Source organism: Sus scrofa, chromosome 9 (assembly GCF_054392235.1).
Source record: "Sus scrofa isolate SSC_HxYL_T2T_F1_AM1 chromosome 9, Sscrofa_HxYL_maternal_Yorkshire_Landrace_v2.0, whole genome shotgun sequence".
NCBI lineage: Eukaryota > Metazoa > Chordata > Mammalia > Artiodactyla > Suidae > Sus > Sus scrofa.
Window position 1 is genome coordinate 1,031,974 of NC_139391.1, and position 21,315 is coordinate 1,053,288.

The 21,315-nt window shown below is 58.7% G+C and overlaps 3 protein-coding genes across 5 annotated transcripts in view; 1 reads left to right on the forward strand and 2 right to left on the reverse strand.

Moving 5' to 3' along the window:
• LMO1 (LIM domain only 1) overlaps window positions 1-21,315 on the forward strand; it is a 137,738-nt gene that overhangs the window by 2,089 nt on the left and 114,334 nt on the right. The window lies entirely within an intron of this gene.
• LOC146399644 (uncharacterized) lies at window positions 79-15,460 on the reverse strand. Of its 3 annotated transcripts, XM_084974976.1 has the most exons (7): window positions 15,265-15,460; window positions 14,955-15,155; window positions 7,857-8,029; window positions 4,976-7,751; window positions 3,357-3,963; window positions 1,403-3,039; window positions 79-363 (listed from the first exon to the last, which is right to left on the reverse strand). In XM_084974976.1, exons 1-3 carry the CDS (start codon window positions 15,358-15,360, stop codon window positions 8,027-8,029), a joined length of 300 nt encoding a protein of 99 aa, XP_084831102.1. In that variant the 5' UTR covers window positions 15,361-15,460; the 3' UTR covers window positions 79-363; window positions 1,403-3,039; window positions 3,357-3,963; window positions 4,976-7,751; window positions 7,857-8,026. The 3 variants fall into 3 exon arrangements, with proteins under 3 accessions (XP_084831102.1, XP_084831100.1, XP_084831101.1); XM_084974974.1 differs by lacking the exon at window positions 7,857-8,029 and having other exon boundaries at window positions 79-2,487; window positions 2,794-3,039; window positions 3,357-7,751; XM_084974975.1 differs by lacking the exon at window positions 7,857-8,029 and having other exon boundaries at window positions 3,357-7,751.
• Window positions 8,250-13,174, reverse strand: LOC146399645 (uncharacterized). Its single transcript, XM_084974969.1, has 4 exons — window positions 12,102-13,174; window positions 11,695-11,728; window positions 11,078-11,273; window positions 8,250-10,987 (listed from the first exon to the last, which is right to left on the reverse strand). Exons 1-4 carry the CDS (start codon window positions 12,120-12,122, stop codon window positions 10,351-10,353), a joined length of 888 nt encoding a protein of 295 aa, XP_084831095.1. The 5' UTR covers window positions 12,123-13,174; the 3' UTR covers window positions 8,250-10,350.

The following is a 21,315-nucleotide window of genomic DNA, read 5'->3' on the forward strand; positions in this document are numbered from 1 at the left end:
GTGGCTCTAGAAACTTACTCCATCCTTTCTCCCTGTATCAGTTTCCCAGGGCAGCAGAAACAAATTACCACCAAGCCCTTAGCTTAGAACAACAGAATTTATTCTCACAGTTAGGAGGCCAGAAGTCCAGCTCAGGCTGTTGGCCGTGCCGTCTCTGAAGCCTCTGGAGGAGGGTCCTGTCTTGCTGCCTCCAGCTTGGTGGCCCCTGGTGCTCTGTGGCTTGTGGCAGCAGTGCTGCCATCTCTGCCCGTCGTGTGGCTGGCTCCCTGAGTCTCTGTGTGCTCTCCTCTTATAGGGATAGCAGTCAACAGGATTTAGGTTACGATGTAGTCCAGAGCCTTCACCGGTGACGTTGCACAGAGCCTGTTCCAAAGACGGTGTCATCCTGAGACTCTCGGTGTGGCCCTGAATTGTGGGGTGTGGGGGGGACACTACTCTGTTACCACCCTCCCCTGCTGCCCATCCCCTGTGCCCCCACCCCCTGTGCCGCCAGCCCACAGCCCCAGCCACGGCCCCGCCTGGCCTCAGCACCAAGCCCTGCTGCTTCCCTTATTGTCCCCTCCGCCCAGTGCAAGGCCTCCAGACCCATCTGAGACTCCCCGAAAACACGGCCTTGGAGCTTGAGCCCAGCCTCCGGCCGCTCCTCAGGGCTGCGCACACTCGGGCCCTGGGTGCCTGAGGTCAGGACACCTGCTCTGGGGCTTCTGGGTTCTTTCTCCAGCCCTGTGTGTCACATGAGCTGCCTCGTCGCTTCCATCTTCAACGCCGGCTCTTAGTTTGGTTAATGGAAGTGCAAGCGCTGTGTAATATGTTTCCTTGTGCAGGTTAGTGATTTACAATTTTTCAAGATTCTACTCCATGTAGACTTATGATAAAATATTGGCTACATTTCCCACTCTGTGCGATGTAGCCTCAGGGCTTATTTTGTACCTAACAGTGTCTGCCTCTAATTCCCGCCCCCACGTTTGCCCCCCCCTTCCTTCTCCCCCGGGGGTCTGCTGCATCTGTGAGTCTGTTCCTTTTTTGTTACATTCGCTAGTTTGTTGTATTTTTCAGATTCCACATGTAAACGCTATCATCCAGTAATTGTCTTTTTCTGTCTGACTTATCTCAGTTAGGAAAATGCCCTCCAAGTCCATCCAGGATTTGGCATATGGGCACATTTCATTCTTTTTTATGCCTGAGTAGTACTCCATTGTGCAGGCGTGTGTGTGCACATGCACACTGTGGGTGTGTGTAATACTGCACATATGTGTGTGTATGTACCTCACATCACTGTCCACTCATCAGCTCACGGACACTCAGGCTGCCTCTGTAGCTTGTACGTTGTAAAGAATGCGGCTGTGGACATGGGGGTGCACCTGTCTTTGGAATTAGTGTTTTGGGGTTTTCAGATACACACCTAGGAGTGGAATCACTGGGTCACATGGTAGTTCTGCTTTTGGTTTTTTGAGACACTTCCGTGCTGTTTTCCGCGGTGGCTGCAGCAGGTTGCGTTCCCACGGACGGTGTGCGAGGGCTCCCTTTGCGCCCCGTCCCCGCCAGCCCCTGCTGTCTGTGCTCTTTTCAAGGATAGCCATTCCGACAGGTGTGAGGGGTCGCTCCCTGTGGTTTTGATTCGCCTTTGCCGGGATGAAGAGCGACGCGGAGCGTCTTTTCATGCGCCTCCAGCAGTTAATTTTTGACCCGAGATTCAGGATGTTGCATTTGCCCCATGAGGTCCCGTCCCGAAGCTCTGGATGTGGTGCTGCTCCCTGAAGCCCCCCTTGGGGAAGGCACCCGGGACCATTGTAGAAACTCTCAGCTTCTGAGGCCTTGGGCCTGAACAGGCTGTTTTTCTGTGCCCCTTAGCTCTGCTCTAGGCACCCCCAAGCCAGCTCCACCCTCAGACCTGGCCCACAGGAGCGGCAGGTGGCCTGGGCTGGCTGCCTCCTGCCCTCACTGGCCACAGCTGTGGCTGGAGCCCGTGGGCTTGTCTGTCCTTAAAGCGGAAGGGCCCCGACTCAGAAATTCAAGGTCACCTGCCCCTGTTTGGGGTCCTCACTGAAGAAAGCTGAGACCCAGGACTGGGTCTGAGAACCGCGCTCGGTCCGCAGTTCTGCCCACAGCACGGCTTGTGCCAGGCCCTGGGGTTAAAGCCCAGCCTCTCAGGCTGAAATGATCCGTGAGGCCTCCAGAGCGAGTTAGACCAGCCCTGGGCCCGAACCCTCGGCTGCCCAGGAGGCCATCTGCTTCTCTGCAGGTCCTGGCCTTGCTGGGCCAGCCTCTAAGGAGTCTCCAAGCTCTGGGAGCTTAGCGTTTGCAAAGTAAGAAATTGAAGTCAGGAGTTCCCGCCATGGTGTAGACTCAGCAGCGTCTCTGGAGCGCTGGGACGTAGGTTTGATCCTTGGCCGGCACACTGGGTTAAGGATCTGGCACTGCCACAGCTGCAGCTGAAGTTGCAGCTGAGGCTTGGATCCGATCTCTGGTCTGGGAGCTGTGCGTGCCCTGGGGTCGCCAAAAATGGAAGGAAGGAAGGATGAGGGAGGAAGGAAAGAGAAAGAAAGAAAGAAGGAGAGAGAAAGGAAAGAAAGCAAGCAAGAAAGAGGGAGGGAGGGAGGGACCGAGGTCCACCAGGCGGGAGCCCAGGCCTGAGCTCCAGCCGGGGGCTCTCCTCCCCGCACAGGCCGGCTGCACCCTTGCCTGCTGGGGGCGCAGGAGGAGAGGCCGGGCCTGCTGGCCAGCTCCGTCCTCCTCTCGAGGCCCCTCCCCCATCCTACCCTCTGTGCCCAACAGTCTTGCTTTCCACACAACCTAAGAAGCAATTTCGGGGGTTGCCATCATGGCGCAGTGGGTTAAGAATCCAGCTAGTATCCATGAGGACGCAGGTTCGATCGCCGGCCTCGCTTCATGGGTCAAGGATCCGGCATTGCCGTGGGCTGTGGTGTAGGTCACAGAGGCAACTCGGATCCCGCGTTGCTGTGGCTGTGGTGTAGACTGGCAGCTGTAGCTCCGATTGGACCCCTCGCCTGGGAACCTCCGTGTGGCAAGACTGCGGCCCTAAAAAGCCAAAAAAATAAAAATTAAGAAAGGCGGTTTGGTCAGGCAGGACTTGCCCACCCAGCCCTCTGGAGACCCCTCCCACGCCTCATGGGTTAGAAGATGCGCCCCCCCAGCCTCTCCGGCCGCCCCTGGGGCCCAGAGGGCCCGGTCCCTGCAGCTTTCAGTCCGCGCCCTGGTCAAATCAGTGCACCTCTGCTGGACTTTCTGATTTATATGTTTATATGACTTATAAATATATATACACAATGTATAAAAATCAAACACCACAAAGAAATGAAAAAAGGGAAGTTAAAAAAAATCCCCTGAGATTTTACCTCGCAGAGGCAATACTGTCAGCGTTCTGGTGACTTGAAGGCACCTGTCCCCGGAGGCGTCTGCCTTCCGTCGCTGTCTCTCAGTGTGAGTTGGTGTAAGTGTCACGTCAGAAACGCACTTTCGTGACCTGCAGCTTTGCCCAAACCGTGCAGATGGGCCAGTGGCCGCCGCGGCAACTCGCGGTCTGCGGGGCCACTGGCGTGTGGCTGCCCGGGGGGACCGTTTGTCCCACAACCAGCCACCCGTGTGCGTGGACACAGGTGGCCGTGGCTTTGGGCCGAGCCGGTGGCTTTGCCGATTCGCCCCTTTCCTAAATGCCGGGTGGGGAGTGGCGGTTAGGGGACATGTGCATTTCACGTCCTCATCCGACCGCCTGGCTCCTGGGCGGCGGGGCCTCCCCGGGGGCCTGAGATGAATGGGAAGCTGCTGTTCAACAGGGGACAAGGCCAGCTCGAGGGGGCTCCTGGAGGGTAGGGGCCAGACTTCCATCCGAGGGCAGGCAGGGCTTCGGAACCGGAGGGGTTCATTGGAGAGCGCGGAGAAATCGAGAAACACCCGGGGATGCTGACAGGTGCTAATTTCTTCTTCAGCATCCACAGCGGCTTTCTGTTAATTAGGAAGAGAGAGCCCAGCCGAGAGAGGGCAAGCGGGGCTTGCTGGCACAGGCAGCCAAGGCAGGCTGTCCCTCCAGGGCCTTTTGGGATGAGGGTGCAGCCACACACTGCTTGACCTCGAGGGTGCGGGCCGGGGGCAGCCTGGCCCTCGGGGTGCTTCCCTGGGTCGGAGGCAGCTTTGGGCCTAGGGCAAGCGACCTGGCTGGCCCCCGAGGGGCCCGGGGGACCCTGAGGCCCGTTTCCTAGGGAGCCCTTCCACGCGCTCGGCCTCGAGGCTGGTGGAGGAAGTGAGGCCGTGCCAAGGTCGGCAGAGCAGGTGTGCCTGTCGGGTGTGCTGCGTGGGGAGGAGCCTGCCCTCCGTTCCGGGGCTGCAGGGGACAGTTACAGGGCGGAGACCACCCCAGGCCCTTCTCTCATCCACCTTCATCTCATGCTCACGGCCTTCCTCGCCGCAGGGGCCCGCCCAGCAAAGCCGGGGCTGGGCGGCCGCTCCGGTCTGGGTCGCTCTGGACAGCGCGGGGACGCGCGGGAGACAGCCTGCGTGTGTGCACCTGTGTGTAGTGCACAGGTGTGTGCCCGGGGGGGTCTGTGGGACTGTGGGTGTGTGTCCATCATTGTGTCCACACGTGCGCTGTGCGTATGTGGCGGTGTGTGTGGGTTGAGTCCTCGTTGTGCCACCTTCAAGCTGTGGGGCTTTGGGCAAACTACTAAACCTCTCTGTCTCATTCTCCTCATCTGTAAAGCGGGAGTAATGACAATGCCAACTCTGTAGAGCCGCTGGGAAGATTATATGAATGTGACACTTGGGACACTTAGCCTGGAACCCCCTTCCCTCCTCTGCTACTCCATTGGCTTGGTGAACTCCTACGCATCCTTCAAAACTCAGGTGAAGGTCAGGCAGCATCGGCTCCTCGTCAGAGTGCTCGGAGATCTACACTTAGAGCCCTGGGGTCAAGGGCAGAACCTTAGTCCCCGAAGAAGCAGAGGGAGCCTCTGCCACCTACCCCGCACACGAGTGGACAAGGAGGCACACATCCCCGGGTGTGTGTGCAGTGATGCAGGCAGACGCACAATCCGAGTGGATACGGAGGTGCAGGTCCTTTGTGTCCTTGGCGCTCGGTGACCTGAGACTCGCACCCGCAGTGCGACGTGTACAAACATAAGAGAGGCAGAATTTACACGCACACACTTTGCACACGTATAAGGCACACAGATGGGGTGTAGCACTTTGCGCCGTATGCACAATTTACACTTGATCCACATAAATGTTTGTATACACACAGCACACACACAGCGTGCCTGTGGACCCACGTGAACCAGTCAAGGAAGATCTTGCTGTTTAGACACAAGCCACGCGAGGATAACGAGCACACCAGCTTGTACCCACACGCCGGCGCCGACTGGCCGGCACTGTCACCCTGGGGAAGGTCCACCCCGAGCCAGTGCCCCTCCCTTTAACCTTCAGCGCTGAAGGCTGCAGGGATCCGCAGATGGGGAATTAATTGGTGTCATTAAAACGTGGCGATGATAATGGCTCCCCATCGATCCCAGTGGCAGACGCGTGGCCACCCAGAGGTGGAGCCGGGAGCCGGGACTGGAGCCAGGCCGGCCACCCGGACCCCTCGCTTTTGGTGGCCCTGCCAGGTGGCCCAGTTGTGTTGAGGCCCCACCTTACACGGGTCCCTCAGCGCAGCGGGGAGACAGAACGGAGACCCGGAGTGGGAGAAGCCCACGGTCACAGGCCGCTGGGGCCGGGCGCCTGCACTGTCCTTGTCTCATCCCTCCCCCCACCCCCTGGAGCGGAGGTCTCTCTGTCTCATCTTGCCCTCTCGGGGCTCTGCTAGCTCCCATGGGACTGGCTCCCTTCCAAGTCTCTGCCCTCTGCCCCTGGGGCCTTCAGTGGGCCCAAGATCCTGAGATGTAGGGGCTCAGCCACAGTGAGAAGGACGAAGGCATCAATCAGAAATTCCTGCTCCTCCACCATGCTGCCACCTCCAGGAAGCCCTCCCTGACAGCCCATCCCCTTGGGTCCTCGAGTCCCCTCTTCTGATGCTTCTGCAGCTTTTACTCCTTCCCAGGCTTCACTTCATGGAATTGTAATATCTGTTTACTCATCTCCTTCCTGCTCTATCACCTGATGTAAGCACCTGATGCAACCTAGCTTTGTAGCTGCTTCAGACTTAGCCTGGAACAGGCAAACGACAGGTGCCAAATGAACGTTGAATAAATGGAGATAGACTGAGACACGCGGTCAGAGCTGAGAGCTGAGAGCAGAGCTGGAGGGACCAGCAGGGAAGGGTTTGGTGAGCATGCCCCCAGGATGCAGAGAGAGGACGTCTTCCAGAGAGAGGGGTCTTCCAGACTTGGTCTGGTGCCCAGTGTGGGGCAGGGTCCTGATTCTCTGGGGTTCCCTAGAGACTCTGGGGTCCACCTTCCTCTCTTGGAGCCAGAGCGCCTCCTCTCGGGTCCCTGGAGGAGAGGAGCCCAGGGGAGGGTAGTTGAGGGTCCTGCAGCTGGGGGCACTGCTGGAAAGTGGCAGTGGGCAGGTGGCTGGGGAGGGGACATTTTAATGGAATCCAAGGGCTAGGATTCAAGCTCTGAGGTTTCAGATATGGGCACAGGGGCTCCTCATTCCCAAGGCTCCCCTCCACCAGCCCTGAAGCCTGGCTGGGGTCAAGCCCTTGGCGAAACCCCCAGACTCCCTGGTTGCACCGAATTTGTTACTGTCAAGGCATTTCCAGGGCTGCTAATGAGCTGCTAATGAGCTGTCAGCTAATTATGAGAATTGAATGGGGCCGCCAGGCCGGCTGAGCTTTTCCTGAGAGCTTCTGGGGCATCAGAAGGAGGGGGGCTTCCTGCCTTTGGTCTTTTAGCCCCACAACCTGATGTGACCTCTGCCCCATGTGGGAGGCATGGAGGTATTTTCCCGTCAGGGGAAAGAGGGGGGAGCCCCCCTACCCCTGGAATAAGGCAAGCTCTAGCCCCGTAGCTGAGAGGGCTGACCCTTGGCAGGGCAGGCAGGTCTCTTGGAGAGCAGGTGACCTCAGGCAAGTCCCTGTGGATCTAGAGTCTGTCTTCCTATCTGTGAGATGGATCTGGACGAGGGGCAGGCCCAAACGAGGGGATATCTCCAGGTCTTCCCTCCCATCTCAGTTTAACTTTGACCCTGTGAATCCTCTCTCTTTGTGAATGTGGCTCATAATCCCCAGCGCTGTGAGGATGGGGACTTGCCTGGGGTCACATGAAATAATTGGTGAGGCTGAGTAGGAAAATCTTTAACCAACTAAAACGAGTGCCTGTGTAGACAGAGACAGGTGCAAGGATAGTCATGGCAGCCTTATTCATAATAAATACTGGGAACAACCCACGTGTCCATCAATAGAAGGAGGAGCAGATACATTGTGACAGTCGCACAGTGGAGTAGTACACAGCAGTGAAAAAGAACCCACTGTTTATATAAGCAGTCTTCATTTTACATGGGTCCAATACGCACAGGTTTCAGTTTACATAGTTAGATAATACTAGTTTCCTAATAAACAGTTCAAATCTTACTTACCATGTTGTATTAACTGTAACTACGTAAACCACAGACTTCTCTGCTAGCTCTTCAGATCGCTGTGTAAATAGCAGGTGCACACCGTGATCTGTGACCCATCGTGTCGCTTCTTTGGGAGTCTGCGGGTGATTAGCCACTGGACACTGCTGTTCATGTCACCAGTGGACAGCGGCGTGCCCAGCTGTGCCGCCGCCTCCTCTCCAAGTTCTAAACACAAGCAACACCTGACAAAAGTCAACAAGTGGAAGAAGGTATTAGTCACAGAGGTGAAAGTACAACAAAGAAGTGAAGGTCAATGATGATCGAAGTGCAATTTGAATCAGACATACGCGCGGCTGCAGAAGAGAGAGCGCCTCGCGCAGATGCGACGAGGCCACCGCTGGGTGCTGTGCGTGCAGCCGCAGGCACTCGGTGAGGAATGCGGTGGCGACAGAAGGGATGCCACGTCCCAAAGAGGAGCTCGCAAAAAACGTTGATGAGAGAAACTTCCAGAGCTATTTCACTGTGCGGAAAGAGCAGCGTTAGAAGCTGAGCCAGCCCGGGAAACAGCAGGGCCGTTTGCCGAGGCCCAGGAAAGAGGCACCGGCGCGGAAGGAGAGCTCGACGAGCTTCTTCAGAAAGACGTGCAGCACTCTGACTTTTAGTGCTTCAGCGACAGGGCACTAGGTGCGTATTAGCGCTGCTGTTTTTCCATTTCCCTCTGCATTTATAACCAACAGCAAGAGAGTCTTTAATGTTTTGATTAAAACTTTGAAAAGTCAAGAGTTCCTGCAGCAGAAACACATCCGACTCATATCCGCGAAGATGCAGGTTGGATCCCTGGCCTCGCCTGGTGGGTTAAGGATCCGGCGTTGCCGTGAGCTGTGGTGTAGGTCGCAGACACGGCTTGGAGCCCGTGTTGCTGTGGCTGTGGTGCAGCCTGGCAGCTCTAGCTCCACTTTGACCCCTGGCCTGGCCTGGGAACTTCCATGTGCCGCGAATGTGGCCCTAGAAAGCAAAAAAATAAAAATAAAAACGTCGAAACGTCACAGAAGAACCATCATGGTCCCCACTGATTATCAAGACAGCTTTGCTTCACGTCCGCCGGCCTAGTCACGTCGCAGTCCTCATGCGAATCACGGCTGGTACGCGCAGCACGGGTGCGTCTCCGACACGACGCCGGAGGAGCGGAGAAGTACAGCCTTTGTGATTCCGTTTGTATCGGTGCGGGGCAGGCAGCGCACATGCGTGGGGATGGAGGCCGGGGCAGTGGTTCCCTGCCCGGATGCAGGGCTGCTGGTTTTGAGGCGTCAGGAGGAAGGCCCCTGGGGGACTGGAAAAACGTCCCTCCCCACGTGCAAGGGGTTGTTCTAGGACCCCCCCTTCACGCCAGCAGCCAGGGATGCTCACGTCCCTTATAGAAAAGGGGGCGGCATTTGCATAACCTGTGCACATTCTCCCATGTACGTTAAGTCGTCTCTGAATGACTTTTTATGCCTGATAAAATGTAAATGCTGAATAAGTCGCCGTACATGCTCAATGTAAATACTTGTCAGTGTGTGGCAAGTTCAAATTTTGCTCTTTGGAACTTTCTGGAATTGCATGTTTCCAAATATTTGCAAGGCTCGAATAGTTTGAATCTACAGATGCAGAGGCCGTGCATACAGAGGGCCGACTATATTCTCTCTGTCCACTTGGGTGCTGGCCCCAGGTAGATACACATTTGTAAAAATCTCATCGAGCCGTGCTTCGTATTTGTGTTCTTTGCTGTAAGACAGTCCTGATGTAGAAAAATTTAACTGGAGAAATTAGGTGACTGTGCCTTGGAGTCTGATATATCTCTGAGCTCTAGGATTGGACAGTCTGACGCGACGGCTCTTCTGCTCTTCCAGGCTCTTCCCTCGCCCGATGCCCACGGTCCAGCCCTCTTGGCGTCCGCCTTCCTGTCTGGCCCCTCCTTGTCCCCACTACCTGGCTGTGGGTGGCATCCTTAGCCTGCGGGGAAGAGGCTGTGCCGGGAGAGGTCGGGCGGTGGAGCCCCTCAGGGCGGATTTGGGTCTGATCCCCACTGGAAGGGAGCGATACAGTGTTCACCCCTTTCCAGCTGCCCGATGAGTCTCCCTCCTGGAGCCGGGGACTCCTTACTATTAGCCACAAATGGCATTTTGAAATGGCTTTTTTGGGGGGGTGAACCCCAAAGACATTGCTAAGATTTACATTTTCAAATACATGCTGACCTTTTTTTCCTCTTTCTTTGAGTTCATCTGTCATCAGTGTATAATTGAATCAATATATTTCCCGATCAGCCCCAAGATTGAATAAGGTCACGGGGCGCCGTGTGTGGGCATTAGACATCATTATTTCACTCGGAATGAGCGGTCGTGGCACGGAGCATTCCGGGCGCCAAATGAAATTCTATTAGATTCTATTACACTTTTACAATTATAGAGACGTTCCAATATTACAAGGGGAAATGAAGTCATAATAAAAAAGCCCAGAGGTGTATTACAGAGAAATGGGCACACTATTTTTCTAGTTAAAGTCTTGATGGAGGGAGCTTGACTGGCTCTCGGTTGCCAGGGTGTGACCTTGTTTGGAGAGGCCCTCAGCAGCTCGGCTGGGGGAGGTCAGAGCCGGAGCCAGGGAGCCAGTTCGGCCTCTGCAGACCGAGTCCAGCTCCCGAGACCCGGGAGACAGAGACATGCTCTAGCAGAGTTGTTGCACCCAGGGCAGCAGACAGGAACCAGATACTGAACCGTTCTGGGCGGGGCTCCCAGGGTGCCTGACAGAGCAAAGGGGCCGAGCAGGCAGGTGAGAGGGTGCTGTGGCACGAGGGGCAGGGGCCTAGGGCCTGAGGGCTTGGGGGCACCTGCCCCTGCTGGACGGCCATTGTATCACGTGGGGCAACACCAGCATCTTGGGGGGGCTCACTCCCTGCCCTGGAACACCCCCACACCCTATACGCCTGTACTGAGCCAGGCAGGGTTCCTCCCTGCTGTCCTGACTCGTGGGGTTGGGGGCGTTCCACCCCGCCCTGGAGCCGAGGAAGACGGGGCCCAGTGGGGTCGTCTGGTGGGGCTTCCTGAGGAGTGAGGAAACCAGGCCTTGACGTGTTGGAAGGATGCGAGTAAAGGGATCGGGGAGGGGGAACCCTGAACCCCGGTGGGAGCAGGGCCCGTGTGATGAAGCCCGGGGCTCGCAGGAGCCTGGTGCCTGGGGAGCCAGAGCGACGGGGCTGCGGATGGTGGGGCGGGGCGGGCAGAGGGCAGAGGCTGGAAAGAGGGGAGAAGTCTGAGCCTCAGCCTGGGGGACAGGCTGCGGGGGGGGGGGACAGCCGCCCAGAGGCGTGTCTCCTTTAGTCGTGTTCACTTCATCGCCTTCCTCTGGAAGCGCTTCCGCAGCCGCTCCTCGACGGTGCCTTCGGTAAATGTCCCTCAGTTCAAGGCTGATGTGTCTCAAGATTCCGGTCAGGCCGTGCCCTCTGGGCGGAAATACGACCGACGACGTGCTGTAAGCTTCTCACCGCCTCCTCGGGGGCAGGTGCCCCTCGCCCCAGGCGCCCTACGCTCACCTGGGTCCCTGGGTGCAGGCGGCGTCTGCCGGGCTTCTCCGCTGTGACGTCACTCCTTGTCCCTTCGTGCGGAAACGCTGTGTGGAAAGTAGGCTGAGACCAAGAGACGTGCAAAGAGGGACGACCCTCCGATGCAGAAGTGGCGTGAGGTGAGCTCCCGGCTCCTGGCGGCTGTGTCCCCAGGCTGCCTGGGGGGCTGAGCAAAGGAAGAGGGGACACGAGTCCAGCGATGGGCAGATCACGTCCACATCTGGGTCTTTGCTTTTGTCTCCTGCCGCCCGTTTCGTCTCCGTCTCTGTTCAGAGCCATGCGTTCCCATCGACGCCTCCAGTTCTAACTTTCTCCCCTTCCTTGTTTGTCACCCCCACCCCCGGCCGTGTGAAATGGGGCTCCCGTTAGCCTCTATACATTTATGACTTGGAACCCCGTATGTAATCAGGCTCCCCCCGCCCCCCGCCGCACACCCCGGTCCCAGGAGCCTTCCTTGCCCATGTTCCCGTGCTCTCACCCACCGAGATGGACCCGCCTGCCACGTGGACCTGCTCGGGCTCCGACAGGACACCTGCTCTGGGCCAGCGTGGCCTCCCCCCGCCCCCGCCCCCAGAGCAGACACCTACCTGCTCGGCCTCCCCTAGTGGCTTGTGGGCAAACCTGCAAGGACAGGAAGGGGGGAGGAGGGGAGGGAGGAAAGAGAGGAAGGGGAGGAGTAGACACTCCATTTAAAATCCCTCCCCCTTGCCGGCGGTGGGAGGCCACCCCTTTGGCTGCGGGACCGAGTGGCATTGCCGCGTTGTAGACCTTGGGACAGCAGGCTGGGCGGTGGCTCTGCTTGTGCTCTGCCCTCCTCTCTGCTCCTCAGCCGCCCCACCCGCAGAGCGCCTGCCTCGCAGGTCAGTGAAAGCACCCCGCGCTCTAGGCCCAGATCATGCCGGGCCTTGAGGGGGCCCTGCCCCAGGGCCTTGTCCCAGAGCCTGCACCCCCTCACCGTCCAGCCTGCCCCTGGCTGTTGTCGAGGCAGAAGTACCTGGACCAGCTTCCAGTCCATCCGTCCGACCCTGCATTCACCCCCAGGCCAGCCTGCTGAGCGCCCGCTTCCCGTCCCCCCGGGGCTGAGTCCTGACGGGTCTGAACCGGGGCCCAGTGGCGGACCTCAGGCCCTGGCCCTGGCTGGAGCAGACCTCCTGGCATTGACCCAGGGGCCACCTGGTGCCCCACCCGCTCTTGGCTCAAGGGGGGTCTACACAGCCACCCCGGGTGTGTCACTCCCAGGACTCAGACACGTGCTCCCTGGGCTGACCCCTCCACGGCCCCTGGACCCTGAGGTCTTCCTCCTTGTCTCCAAGTCGGGGGTCCGTCGCAGGACAGGCAGTGCTCAGCGACTGCAGGCGGCCCACGGTTCATCGGTGGAGAAGGCCTGGGGCAGCTGTGTCGTGAGGAGACGTCTGGGCAGAGTCTAGGGCCGCACGAGAGGGCCAGAAAGAAAGGCTGAGTGACACCAGGAACCGGGTGGGGCGGCGCGTGGAGACCCGGCCGTGGCACCTGGGCCTCGGGAAGCCCGCCTTCCACGGGGAGAGCAGCCACTCCGGCCAAGTCCCTGCAGCTTTCGGCCTTTTATCCACATGCGTCTCTAGGCGGTTCCTGGTGTGGAGCCCTGGCTGCACCTGAGCCCTCCGGGCTGGCAGCCCCGCTAGGAGCTGTGTGCTTGATGCAGAGGTGACTCTGGGTCCCCCTGAAGGTGGCAGTTCTGTGATGCCCGCGTGATGCCTGCAGCGGGCACTGCAGGCAACCTTCTCCCGGTGGGGAGGGGGCTTGGGCAGAAGCATGGGGTGGGAGGTCAGGGCCTTGGCCCCCACCGCTGCCACCGCTCAGAGCCCACTTCGGGCTGTGCCCAGGCGCGGCGCTCCAGGCTGGTTGTGCGTTAGGAGCCCGGTTAGGCGGGCAGGGTGGCGCGGCGCCGCCTCCTCCTCCCGACAGACATGTATATTAATAGCTGGCACTTATTGAGCCAAATATGAATATTCATCTTCATTTATATTTCAAGGCCTTTCCTCCCGAGGCCCGCGGGGCTGCGACCAGCCGCAGCCCCATCACGGAGCTGACAGGCCGCACTCCTGGGCCCTGACTCGGGCTCGCGGGCGGGCGCCCGGCTCCCCGCTGTCCGCAAACCCTCATTAGGCGCGGGCCCGCGAGCTGCGGGGAATGTGTAATCGCCGCCGCTAATTAGCGAGCCGATGGGGCATTGAGGGCGAGAGGACGAATTCTTTAAACAGAGGACGGGAAACTTGAAGAGCTCTAATTACTTGGAGCAGAGTTCATTCCGGAACTTGGGAGCCAATGAGTCTGATGACAGCCCTGCCCGGAGGTGGGGGGGTGGGGGGGAGGTGAGGGAGGCACAAGCTGCAGGCCAGCCCCCAACACCCCGCCTCTGAGGCCCCCAGGGGCAGCCCCGTCTTTTGTCCCCCCACCCCCAGCTTCCTGGCCTGGGGTCACCTTGGGCTCAGGCTCCATCCCTCCAGTGTCTCTCCGTGGCATGGGGGGGTCGTCCCTGGGCACTGCCAGCTCCACCAAGGGCCTTGGCTCTGCACGGACAGCCACCACTGCCCAGAACAGTGGGTCACGGTCCAGCCATCTGACAGCGGACGACACTCTTTCCCGGAGCCAGAGGAGACGGGGCGTCTGGCTCCCCAGACCCCCAGGCTGGCGCTGACAGGGACTGTATCCCACGGGGGTGCTCTTAGAGCTCCGGGCAGCAGGACGTCCTCCAGAGTCCCCCAGGCGCGTCACTGCAGGCCTGGGGTCCTAAGAGGCGGCGTGGTGACCTGGGTGCCCCCGGCTCCTCCTCCGCCTCCTCCAGCTCCAAGGCCACCGCCCCGTCAGGGGTCTCCTGCGAACCCCTCTCAGGAGCACGTGAGGGCTGTGAGGAGCGTCTGTCCTTCTGGCCCAGGGCAGGGTCCCCATCAGTCATCCGCCGAGAGCACGTGCCTCCACCCTCCCCTCCCTCTAGGTCCAGAGCCACCCGGGTCTCCCAGGACAGCTGTGGGCAGGAAGGGCGCCAGGCCCAAGGGCACCGGTGGACAGGGGCGCTCCTGGGAGGGTTGTCCTGCCGCTGTTCCCACTGGGGTGAGCGTCGCCCCTGACTGTTCCTGGGACGTCTGACAGGCCCCTTTCCCCACGGACATCCCTCCGCAAGGACACCCTTCCTCCGTTGGCACGGGGTGTGGCCCCCCCAGCGGTGGTGGAGGTGTTTGGTTTCTTTCCTGGCGGCGGCCTTGACTCTGCTGCTCAAGGGGAAGCTCCTGAGCCAGCTGCACTTTCAAGGCCTTGGTCTTCCCGCTGGAAGCCTGTTGTCGGCCCTTTCTTTGCAGTCCGGCTGCTACTTTGCGTGCGGACGAGTGGTGGTGCTGGCAGTGATAGCTGTGTTGGCAGCAAAAACTCCCGTTTACAGGTGCTTCCTACGTGCCAGCTCGAGCCTTGGCACCTCACACGTGTTACCTCGTTCACACCTCACGGTACCCAGAAGTGGGGGTGGGCATTGTTTTTCGAGCCCCCTTTTCCAGCCGAGGAGATGGAGGTTCAGAAAAGCCTGGTGCCTTGTCGTTAAGCAGCAGGGCAGGGATGGCTTTGAACTCCAGTCTCTCTGGTCCCGAAGCCTGTGCTTCTCACCTCAGGCCCCCACTGCTCCTGGAAGCCCAGCCCGCGGGGACCCAGGCGGGACCGGGAGAGGAAGGAAAGTCCTTGGGTGGGTGGAGCCGAGGGGTCGGGGACAGTCGTGTCATCCCTCGGGGCCGCTTGAGGGACCTGAGGGGAATCTGGCAGCCTTCTCCTCCGGATCTGTGCCGTTGCCACTGACGCCACGTGGCTCTTTAAACAAACTCACCTGAAACAAAATTGCAAATTGGGTTCCTGAGTCACGCCAGCCGCCTTCCCGCGTTCGCTGGTCGGATGTGGAGGGTTGATCTCTGCTGTCAGTCACCGCGGTCTGAATGCCAGGGGCCTTGCCAGCTTGGGTAGGACGCCGACCCGCAGACCTTCCGGAACCTTCTCCCCAGCGCCCTCCAGGGCCTCGGAGCGGGAACGCCTGGCAGGACAGGAGGGAGGGGCTGTGGGGGCAGGCGTGAGGGCCCCACCGGTACACCTGCCTCTGCAGCCCCCCGTCAGGCACCAGCGCCGCGTAAACCCGCGCTTGCCTCCTCCCGCAGCCGGCAGCTCTGCTCTTTCCTGCAAGAAGCGACCAGAAGCAGAAGCATCCCGGCTGCCCCCGGCTCCCTCTTCTCTCTCGGCATGAAATCTGTGCCCAGCCCTGCCAGGCTCTGCTTCCAATTAGGGAAGCGAGGCTACAGCCCCGCAGGGGTGGCGCCCGGCCAGCAGCCCACCCGGCCGCCTCCCCGCTACTCAGGTCCCAGTTGACACGGGACCTGCCTGGCAGCGCTCCCCCTGCTCTGCGGCCCAGATGCTGCTCCTCCCCGGGCAGGGGCTCAGCCGTTGGTCGCAGCACGTCTGAGACCATCTGGACAGGCGGTGGGAACCCGTGTTCACAGCGTTAGGACTTTCTTCTGGCCCCCAGACCGACTGCCAGGAGACAGAGCTCCTGGATGTGAGGTCACCTGTGCTGAGCGGGACATGGGGCGGGAGCCGGGCATGGAGCACCTTACACCCAGGTGCTCTTAGGCCTGTGCCTGCGGATGTTCCATGTGGGGAGGCAAGGATGAGGGTGGGGTGAGGAAGGAAGATCAGGCCTGAGGGTGGAGTGGAGGTGGGAGCAGGGTGGGAGGACTGGGAGGTGGCTCAGGCCGGGCCTGGCAGGGGTTTTCCATCGCTGATGCCACCCTGTCCTTGGAGCTGCCCCATGTGGAGGGAAGCCAAGGAAGGCAGGGGACCCAGGTACAGAGAGCTTGCGCTGTTCGAGTCCCTGACACAGGGACTTGCGCAGGGAGGCCAAGCCGAAGTCCTGGCGTTTGAAGCAGAGAAAGGTTTGTTGCAGGGCCCTGCAGGAAGACGGGTGGCCCATGCCCCCCGATCCCCAATCCCAGGGCTTTTAAAGGCCAGGTGAGGGAGGGGCTCCCAGGGCGTGTGGTCAGCTCTCTGGTTGGCAGGTGCTGAGGCTCCGCGGATGCCCCGGCTGTCAGTCCTTAGCCGTCAGAAGGTCTGGGGGCCCCTGCTCTTCATCCCCAGGTAGTTCATTTCCTCCACTTGGCAGAGACTGAGCATCTGAATTCCTGGGGACTGGGCCTGAGCTCCTGTTATCGGGGTTCTTCGGAGAGGAGCTGCAGCAGAGGAGGCGGGAAAGCCCCGCAGGGTCCAGCTCGGCGACAGTCTCGTCACGCGTGTCACTCCACGTTTGTAGAATGCCTCCTCTCGGCTTATCCCCACAGCTTTGAGAAGCAAGCAGGGTGGACGCTCATTCCCATTTTACAGAAAGAGAAAACTGAGCCCCACGCGGGGAACTGATTTGCTCAGGGCCCCACAGGGTGGAGGTGAAAGCTTCCCAGCCCATTGCGCCAACATATTCATGTTTTTTCAGATTCTTTTCCCATGTAGGCCATTACAGAACATGGGTTAGAATTCCCGTGTGATACAGCAGGTCCCCTTAACCACCCACTCCATATACGACGGTGGGCATGTGCCAGTCCCAAGCCCCAGGTGCATCCCTGCCCCATGCCTGTCCCCTTAGGGAACTGTAAGTTTATTTCTGCACTCCGCGAGTCTGTTTCTGTTTTGTAAATAAGTTCCTTTGTATCATTTTTTAAGATTCCACATGTAAGTGATATCATATGTTTGTCTTTCTCTGACTTCACTTAATATAATCATCTGATAGCTCTTTGTTCCTGCAGATGGCGTGATTTCATTCTTTTTTATGGCTGAGTAGTATTCCATTGTATAAATGTACCACATCCGTTCATCTGTTGATGGACATTTAGGTTATTTCTGTGTCTTGGCTATTGTGAATAGTGCTGCACGGTGAACACTGGGGGGCATGTTACCTTTTCAAATTATGGTTTTCTCGGGATAGATGCCTGAGCATAGGATTGTTGGATCATACGGTAATTCTATATTTAATTTTTAAAGGACTCTCCATACCGCTCTTGCACTCATGCACATTCCCACCAACAGTGCAGGAGGGTTCCCTTTTCTCCACACCCTCTCCAGCATTTGTTGTTTGTAGAGATTTTGGTGGTGGCCATTCTGACCATTGCGAGGTGATACCTCATTGTAGATTTGACTTGCATTTCTCTAATAACTAGTGGTGGGGAGCATCTTTTCATGTGCATTTTGGCCATCCATGTGCCTTCTTTGGAGAAATGTCTATTTAGACTTTCTGTCCATTTTTTGATTGGGTTTTTTTTTTTCCCTTTGATTTGGAGCTGCATGAGGTGTTTGTCTGTTTTGGAGCTTAATCCCTTGTCAGGTGCTTCATTTGCGAATATTTTCTCCCATTCTGTGGGTTGTCTTTTTGTTTTGTTTATGGTTCCCTTTACTATGCAAAAGCTTTTAAGTTTAATTAGGTCCCATTTGTTTATTTTTGTTTGCTGTGGTTTATGTCTGAGAGTGTTTGGCCTATAGTATCTGGTCTTACACTTAGGTCTTTGGTCCATCTCGAGTTTATTTTTGTGTCTGTTTTTAGAGAGTGTTCTGATTTCATGCTTTTACGTGTAGCTGATTTTTCCCAGCACCACTTATTGAAGAGATTGCCTTTTCTCTATTGTATGTCCCTGCCTCCTTTGTTATAGAATAAATGACGATAGGTGTGGGTTTATTTCTGTGCTTTCTATCTTGTTGCATTGATCTCTATTTCTGGGCGTGTGTCCGTACCATACTGTTTTAATGACTGTAGCTTTGTAGTATAGTCTGAAGCCAGAGAGCTGGGAAATGTTATTTATTGCTAAAAGGACCACATTTGTTTCCAAATGGTCTGGATTGAGGGCTGTGGCTGATGTTTGTTTGTTCATTTGTTTTAATTTGGAGTTTTAGGGAAAATGGCACAGACAAGAGAGTTTGAATTAGCTCTATGTAGTTTTGAAAACCACTCTGAAGAAATTTGGTCCAGGCTGCAAGGATAAAGAGGTCCTCTCAACACCCCGGGCCTCCAAGGAAGGCCCGCGCTCTCTGAGACAGGCAGAAAGCAGCAGGAGGGGGACCCTTGAACTAGATTAACGCAGAAAAGGGCATCCTTCTCGGACAGGAGTTTCTCTGGAGGAAGGTACTGAAGAGGTGGAGCTTCGGCCCTGGGGGACTCTTCTCTTGCTGCTTGGACCTCGGCCCTACGCTGTCTGTGGTGCCTCTTTTGGGAACGAGCTGGAGCGCCAGGCTGGTCATGACCCAAGGTGGGGAACTAGGAGGGTGAATTTTTGGCCGAAGCGCGAGGGACAGCCTGGGGTTACTCAATGAATGTCCGATTCGGGGGCCTCCGGACCCGCCGCTCTCCAGTGGTCTTGCGGGAGGGGCCTCGGGGAGCAGGGAACACAAGTGTATCCACCGGCTGCTGCCCCCACCCCAGGAGGTGGCTGCTGCCCCCACCCCAGGAGGCAGCTGCGCCCCCACGAGGTAGACCAGAAAGTCAGAAGAGAACAAAAACGGGGTGCTTCACCCCCCTTCCCCCTCCCCAGACCTTCCTCTGACCACGGTCCTTCCAGCTCCTACCAAAGGAGGACTTGGCCAACCTGCATGGGCAGCAAACCAGCTGGGCCATGGGCACCAGTGTAGGTTCAGGGCATCTCGCTGACCCAGGCAGGGCGCGCGCCCTGGTCCAGCTGCCCCCGCCCCTGCCCATCCCTTCTGCTCCACGTCCTGGGAGAAGACGTGGGCTGAGAGCCCCTGGGGGCGTCTCGCCCTCACCCCGTGTTTAGATCGGGGAGGCCCTCCGGCCTCTGAAGCCCACGCTCCGCGTTCCGGTTCCGGCCGCTCAGACGCTGGGTCGGGCACGAGGCACCGCGAGGCTGCTGGCAAAGCGGGGGCTCCGATCTCCACGCTGCCCTCGCCGCCCACGAGCCCCACCCGGTGGGCCAGGTAACGCGGGGCAGGATGGGCTGCAGGCATCCGCCCCGGGCAGAAATCCTCTCTCCCGGCACAAAAGCTCACCCTTCACCTGGATGGTTATTAACATATTAATTAATATTTAAAACTCATTAGGCCTTGCTGATCGCTTCCTTAAGCTGCTTTTGTATTAATTGCAGCCACCCAGGAGCCATACCCACACCGATGTGGCAAAATGGAGTCGTTCTGCTTAATCACCGAGGAGGTTTCACAGGCAGGCTGCAAAGCCCACAGTCAGAGAGCGGATGTCACGTCTTCGTCTTAGGTTTTCTGCTCAATTGGATGCCGGGGTGGCTAGGAAGTTGTTTTCTTATATTGAGGTGAAACCTTCCCACTAACACCCTAATTTCCGCCGCCCCCCACCCCATGCCAGGCGGGAGCATCTGGTCCCTCCTGGCACAGGGCCCAATGGGAGCCTGTCCCGAGGCTGTGGGCCTTCTAACGCCCACCGTGCCCCTGGGGGCTGCACCGCTGGACAACCTGGCTGAGGCCTGGAAGTGTTGCCCCGTCTCCTTCTGGCAGGTTCTGCCTCTGGGCTGGGCCAAGACCCTAGCGCTCTGTGGTTAACGCCTGTCTTTTGGGTGGGCCGTGCCATCAGCCTCTCCAGTTCCCAGGCGGTCCTGCGGGCTCTGCCACAGCATCCCTCCTCCCTGGGACCCATGGGCACCTTCCTGAGCCACCTTCCCCCACACCGGCGCCCAGCTTTACAGGGGGTCATGCGGCCACGAACCCGCTGCCTGCGGAGTCCTGTGACAGCAGGAGAGGAAGCTCATAGTCGGTCTCTTGGAACAATTGCAGATGGTGGAGGCGATGGGACATAGGTCACAGCAGGCCCTGCTGGTGTCCATGCTGCCTGCGTGGACAGGCTCCTGAGCACATCTGAGGATAGGATTTCCGTCACTGCCAGAGGGCTGGAGGCCCAGCCTGTCAAGGACACCCATGGTCTGTGCCCCACCTGCCTCCTTCAGGCTCCCAGGTGATGGTGGGTGGCATGAAAGCCTCCGACATGCCGGGAGAGCTGGGCCTGGCCAGAGGGGCCCTGGGGTGGCGTCTGTCCAGGAGGCCAGCGGGACGTGGCTGTCGACACGGCGTGCCTGCTGGTGTCTGGAAAGTGATCACAGCCAGGCTGTCCCTTCTGGGTCCCGGCCCCAAGGAAGGCCTCCGGGGCAGGGACAGTCCTGTGGCGTTGGGGGACAGAGGCAGCGTCCTGTGCTTTAGAAGGGATGTTGCGGTGACAGGGATTTAGAGACTCCTCCTGGGGTCCCGGGTGATGCCAGGGCTCATGCATCACATGCAGGGTCGGCCAGAGCCATTCAGAGCTCTGGTCACTCTCAGGTCCCCTGCGGTCCTCGGGGCAGGGTCCGCGGAGGCTGGCAGCCGCCAGGTGCCCAGCCCTGTCCTTCTGAACCGAGGAAGCTGTGAGCCCGGATGAGTGCGGAGCTGTCAGGACAGGTTCCCAGGCTCCAGGCTCGCAAAGGATGGTCGAGGTCGGGACAGAGCGAGGGTGCAGCTGGGTCTGGGCTCCGTTGGGATGAGAGACGGCTGGATTCAGGTTGGGGGTCGGGGAGGCTGTCGGGGGAGCTTCTGGGAGGGGTCAGGTTAGGGGACAGAACTGGAGCTTGGTTTTGGGGAAAAGGATTTTGGTGGTGAGGTTACAGTCGGATTGTGTATGTGTTGGGGGTGCGATTTCCTCATTTGGGGGGTACTCTCTGGGGGCCCAGAGGACAAGGTCGGGCAGGTCATCCCCAAGGTCCACTCCAGCCCCCCCTCGGGGACACCCAGAAGCTTGCTCCCCTTGTTTCCAGTGTCCCCACTCTCTTTCCACTGTCCCAGGGCGTGTCCCGCCCCAACCATTTTCTGAGACCAGGGCTGTCACAGGCCGGGGACCCTGTGGAAGCCCTGAAACCGAAGGTCCCTCGTCACTGCCGTGCGGCCAGTGTGGGAAGTGTGGTGCCATCTCAAAGGACAGTGTTCCTGGCCTTTCTCCTCCCTGCCCACAGCCTCAGCGCCTGCCCGCACCTGCCGTTGGCTGCGAGCCCAGTCCCAGCTCACGGGGAAGCTTGGCCCCACCTCTAGGAAGGGGAGCTTTGCTGCCCTTGACCTACAGCCCCTCCTGCAGCCTCCTGGGTCTCAGGCAGAAGCTGCTCTGTGACAGGTCCCGGCTGTGGGCCACTCCTGCCTCCCCTCCTGACCCTCACAGTCCAGCC